General features: G+C 39.2%; 1 protein-coding gene across 2 annotated transcripts in view; it reads left to right on the top strand.

Annotated features, from left to right (window-relative positions):
• The first annotated feature begins 2,457 nt into the window (after positions 1-2,457).
• Positions 2,458-6,000, top strand: part of COG6 (component of oligomeric golgi complex 6) — a 54,967-nt gene continuing 51,424 nt past the window's right edge. The window contains exons 1-3 of one of the 2 annotated variants that reach the window (XM_064715529.1): positions 2,458-2,609; positions 3,173-3,316; positions 3,643-3,714. In XM_064715529.1, coding sequence (XP_064571599.1) covers positions 2,481-2,609; positions 3,173-3,316; positions 3,643-3,714 — 345 coding nt within the window. In that variant the 5' untranslated portion in view covers positions 2,458-2,480. Of the gene's footprint in view, positions 2,610-2,695; positions 2,831-3,172; positions 3,317-3,642; positions 3,715-6,000 lie in introns of those variants that run through there. The other variant, XM_064715537.1, reaches the window with a different exon arrangement.

The following is a 6,000-nucleotide window of genomic DNA, read 5'->3' as shown; positions in this document are numbered from 1 at the left end:
GGATCCATGTGAGGAAGCAAAAAAACAAACAAACAAAAATTAAATAGCAAAATATCCTATCACTGTCTCCATCACACTAAGATTTCAAGGGCTCTGGTCACACAGTTGTTCCTTGAGGTAAATTACTCAGACTAAAAGAACAATATAATTAATGAATTCAGAAGCTCAGTGCTCCACCTTGGACATAAAGGCAATGTCTACTTGACTTGCTTGCAGTTATTTTCAGGAAGGATCTTCAGAAGAGCAATGTGAAATCCACAAACTCCTGAAGAGTTAAGCTACTGCTTGAATCTTTGGGTTTTGACCACACACCACCGGACAAATGGAAAGGTGATGTTTTCACAACTAATACCATGGTGGAACCCATGTCTTCTTAAATGTGAAAAACGCCAATCACTTGTTTTTAGAATTTTAAAAGTTTAATGGTAATAAAATGGTTATAAAAATAGTAATATAATTAGAATAATAAAAATCTGGACAATTAGGATTTAGGACAATATGAGACAATAAAAACAAAGAGTTACACACAGGGTACCTCTTTTCTGGGCAAAATAAGCCCAAAAAAGGACACCCGTTAACAGAGGATAAACCCTTAAAAGTAATACCCTGTTGCATATTCATACATCTCATACATGATGCATAAATTCCATTCAAACAGAGGATTCTGTTTGGCCAGTGTCAGCTTCTTCCTCTGAGTGCTAACAGCATCTTCAGGGCTGAGTGAGGTGGGAAGAACTCGATAGGAGACAAATAAATTCTTTTTCTCTGAAAGATTTAGGTGTCCTGTGGCTGCCATCTGGTGCAAGTCCTCTCTTTAAAAAAAAGTATCTTACATAGTATAGTCTCTATTTTAACATTATGTTAAAACTATATTTAACACACTTCTAAAAAAATTTAATACAGCATAATTTTCTAACACAACACACATAATATTCATTTTAATATTTGCAAAAAGCCAGTCATAAAATACGCATTTTTCAAATTATATAATATCTGTGGACTAGTTATTATATTTTATGCACTGTTAGTCATCCTCTCTCCATGGCATCTTACCTTGATCTGTGTACCTGCTTTCCGTCCTTTGGAAAACCTCACAGACATCCCTCTGCTGCACCTCAGCATTTCAGATGGGACAAGTGACAATGTGAGATGTCACAGTCTTAAGCTGCACCATGGGTGGTTTAGGTTGGACCTTAGGAGGTATTTCTTTGCAGAGAGGGTCACTGAGCATTGGAATGGGCTGCCCAGGGAGGTGGTGGAGTCCCTATCCCTGGAGGTGCTTAATGAAAGAGTGGATGTGAAAAACACCAATCACTCATTTTTAAAATTTTTGAACGTTTAATAGTAATAAAATGGTTTAAAAAAATAGTAACACAATTAGAGTAATAATAATCTGGATAAACTCAATTAGGACAATATACACAATAGACACAAAGAGTTACGGACATCCGGGTACCTTTTTCTGGGCATCACAAGCCTGAAAAAGGACCCTGGTTAACAAAGGATTAACCCTTAAAAGCAATAGCCTGTTGCATATTCATACACTTCATACATGATGCATAAATTCCATCCAAACACAGGATTCTGTCTGGTCATTGTCAACATCTTCCTCTGAATCCTACCAGCGCCTTCGAGGCGGGAAGAAGTTTGTTTCTTCTGATAAGAGGGCAATAAATTCTTTTTCTCTGAAATATTTAGGTGTCCTATGGCAGCTATCTCGCTGCAAGTCCTTTCTTTTAAACAAAGCATCTTACATAGATTAGTTTCTATTTTAACAATTTTTATAACCTAAAACTATATTTAACACGGTACTTAAGAGAATTAATACACCATTACTTTCTAACACAACACATATAATATTCATTTTAATATTTGCGAAAAGCCAATCATAAAATACATGCATTTTTCATAGTGGATGTGGCACTCAGTGCCATGGTTTGGCTGACATGGTGCTGTCAGGCCATAGGTTGGGCTCGATGATCCCAGAGATCTTCTTCAACTTCATTGACTCTGATTTTGTGCTCTGGATCTGTCAGGAGACCTTGGGACGTCACCTCTGTGTCAGTAAATGCACAGCAGAAACAAGACAAAATGAGCCTCCTCATTTTGACACATATTACAGCCACTGCTGTTACAACAGAGATCTCTTTTATTTTTTTTCTTTCTAGCTGTGCTCATAATTAAAGCGCTTGTTTTGTGAAATAAATACAGCTATCTGCTCTCATGAAGTGAGCCCTCTGTCATCCACTCAAAATCCTTTATTTAGTGAGTAAATTACTTTTAATTATTAATATTTTAATTTATTTTTATTTTATCAATTAAAAAGAAACAAAGAACCAGAAAAACCCCGAGTGCCCCCTTGCACCAAGCGAGGCCTGGCCCCACAGCCGGCCTGCGTTAGGCCGGAACCAAAGGCTCGGAGCGCGTTTCCGCCGGAGCCGCTCCGCGTGGCGCCGCTGTGGCCGGGCAGGGCCGCAGCCATGGCCGACACCGCCGCGCCGCCGCCGCCGCCCGCCGCGCCCACCCCGGGGCTCTCGGCAGCTCCCGGCACCAACCCGCTGTCCCGCAAGCTCAACAAGATCCTGGAGACGCGCCTGGACAATGACAAGGTGGGTCGGGCGGCGGCGGCGGGACGGGGTGGGGGCCGGATGAGCCGTCAGGGGCCGCGGGCCCCGACAGGCTTCGCGGCGGGGAGGCGAGTCCTGCCGTAGGCTCAGTTCCGCTGCGGAGCTGCGGGCGGTCCTTTGCAGCATTAACTGAGAATAAAATTAGTTTTCGCTTCTCCAGCAACATGCCACGCTCCTATTTTATCCCTTCAGATCGTAGGGAGGTTTGTATTACTTGCCTCGGAAGGGCATTTCTGAAGTATTTTGTAATTTAAATGTTTTCTTGCTGTGGGTAGGTCATTCATTTACAGAAAATAGTCTTATTGGTTAAAGCTACTGCAAAATTGTGGACAAACTTTTTTTGTTATAAGAGAAGAAGAAAGGCTCAGCAGTTATTTTAGTTGTTTGCCAACTGCTGTGGAGTGTGTTAAGGTAGCTTTTCCTCTAAAACCATTTATTAGGTTTGCTTTATTTTTAATAAGACCATGAACTTGGGATGGGTACAGACTATTTAACCTGCTTCTTTGTAACTGCAGTCAAACTGAAGGTCGTTCTTTATTTTCTAGGAGATGCTGGAAGCACTCAAGGCTCTCTCGACCTTTTTTGTGGAAAACAGTTTGCGCACTCGGAGGAACCTGCGGGGAGACATTGAACGCAGAAGCTTGGCCATCAATGAAGAGTTTGTGCACATATTCAAGCAAGTTAAAGAGGTAATGATTTTGCAGCATAACTAGCTATTTTACTAGAGTACTGTTATGTGATTTCAAGTTAAAAAAAAAAAATAATTATGAAAAGAGATTTTAACTTCCCAGGACAGTAATATTGTTTCATTTGTTGGAAGTGTTGCATTGGATGTTTCAAACACATCCAAGTCCTGACTGTTACTTGATATTTAGGGGTGCATTACTCTGCACTGACTAACAGGGACAACTTGAACAACAATGTACCTTGAAATGGGGCATCTAATTGTGGTGGGAAGCTGGGCCTGGACACAGCATTTCTGATTAAAAACACAGTTACTGTTGTTTGAACTTAGGAACTTGAGAGTATAAATGAAGATGTGCAAGCAATGAGCAGCTGCTGTGAAGACATGTCCAGTCGTTTGAAGGTAATATATAAATGAAAGTGCTTTGAATATTTTCCCTTTTGAGGTGTGACTATGTCCTTTTAAAAGGACAAAGAGTTATTTTTGAGGATTAAGAGCAGCAGCAAGATATTTCCATGGTATGCATGTTATGTTACTCTAGGATATTAATGTGCTGCTTCTTACTTGTTTGGAAAATTGTATCAAGGAAGTAATTTTAATTTCTTCCAGACTGCAGTTCAAAATGCAGCCATATACTTATTTTGATAACAGCAATGTGAAATCCATGTGTGCATCAGTGGAGAGAAAATATTTTATTAGATTGGATGTGTGTGAGATTAAGGGTTAATTTGTGTATTTCTATTTAAAATGGCTTTTGTATTGACTGTGTCTCTTGAGTTATGTGTTCATGCGAATGCCTCAAGTATATTCATAGGAAAGTATCTGGTAACTCAAAGAGGGAGGCAGATCTGGTGTGCATTTTCAGTGTATTGGTTTTGTCTCTTAACAGTGTGTCAGAGTGCTGATATGCAACAAAACCAATTCTGTTTTGCCTTAATCCTGAATCTGTAATATTCCTGTCGGGGCTGGGGAGTGTAGGACATTTGTGTTTTATGGTGCATTACTAAGTCTGGCTTGCTTTTAGGCTACAAGTTCAAAATTCAGTGCAGTGATGCATATAAATGTCTTATGGATTCTGGAGTGTAGATGTTTTGCCAAACCGAGCCTGTTCCCAATACAGCACATAAGTGACAGCATGTGAATAAGAATCCTTCACCAAAAAAAAATCCTGTGAAAACAGTTGTTTTCCTCTCCATATGTGTGTGTATGTGGATATTAGATGTCGTCCTACTTAGATAAATAGATTTCACAGTCATTGTTGATATGCTTGTAGCCTGATGAACTTGTACCAAAAGATGTGAGTGTACAGCATAGCCAACTGCAGTGCTTAAATTTCAGTTTTGGAAGGAACTGGGTAATGTGCCTCTGAGGTCTCAGATCTCTTTGAACATTGTTAATGTGGATATATTCCCTAGTGCAGTTCAGGAACTGTTAGACTAAGCTCTTTAGATGTGGAAATGAGTCAAGTGTCCATGCAGATTTTTGCTCTTTTCTGTCTTTAGATCATGAAGTGTAACTGTTGTCTGTGACTTTTTTTTCCTTTCCCAGAGTAGAGCCACCCTGCAGAGATTTCTTTTACTGTTAAAGTCAATAGGTAGTTTTGTTCTGTGCCCCACAGGAGGTTTCCTCTAGAGCCCTGTAGAACTCATAACTTGTCTTGATTCAATCCATATTTTCTTTGTATGAGTGTAAAGTTAATAACCTCATGAACTAGCTCTCAGTTGTGAAATACTCTGGTACTTTATCTGTAGTAGGACAGGAAGACTTGCAGGCATGTGCTCAATATATAAATAAGAAGAGTAAGAAGACAGAAATGAGCTAAGTAGAGCAAATAGAAGGAAGAAAAAGGAGGATTTGGGGCATATAATGCAGAAAAGTGTGCAAAGAGACCAGTATATTAAAAAAGCAGAACAAATGCAGGACATGAAAGGGAATATATTTGGATAAGCCAAAAAGCTTTTTAGCTTTGTTATTTTGTAAGTTTGTAGTAACATCTGATCCAAATAGCCATATATTGTCACATCTGATTTTAGGACAGTGACTTGAGAAGTACAGTGGCTGAAAGAGAGAGAAGGAGCAAGTGCTAAAATGGAATTCACTGGGGTTGAAGTATAATGAAATTTTAACTAATATACTGAGGTGGGGAGGAAGGGAAAAATATTTCTGTTTTGGATATAGAAGAAACACCAAATGCCAACTTTCTGATTTCTCCAGCATGTCTGACAGTTACCTGCTTAGGTTAGATGTAAAGTCTTATATTTCATACATAAAATATTGACAATATTTGGCATGTATTTGAATGCACTTATGTAAACACTGGCTTCCTGGTATATCTGGCTAGATTCAGAAAAAATGCTTTTTCTTCTTTTCTGCTGTCCTACTGTTGGCATTGTTCATGATCATCAGTACTTCTGCCCAGAAAGTACTGGAAAGAAAGCAAATTTCCTCTTCTTTGTTTATTGAAATTTGCAATTAAGTTGGACATGAATTGTTACAGTCCTACTTTCACCTTTCAAAGCATTTCTGTACCTTTACTGCTTTTCTGTTACAGCTAATGGAGTGGCAGATAAAAAGGCTGAAATGAATCACTGTGAATAGATACTTTTGTTAAACCTCGCAGGGGTCTCAAGACTGGCATCTTCAATTTGGCAAGCTATAATTTGGCTGTAATACAGTATTGAAATTATT

This window comes from Zonotrichia leucophrys, chromosome 1 (genome assembly GCF_028769735.1).
Source record: "Zonotrichia leucophrys gambelii isolate GWCS_2022_RI chromosome 1, RI_Zleu_2.0, whole genome shotgun sequence".
Lineage (NCBI taxonomy): Eukaryota > Metazoa > Chordata > Aves > Passeriformes > Passerellidae > Zonotrichia > Zonotrichia leucophrys.
Note: the sequence above shows the minus strand (reverse complement) of the source record. Positions and strands in the feature narration are given on the sequence as shown.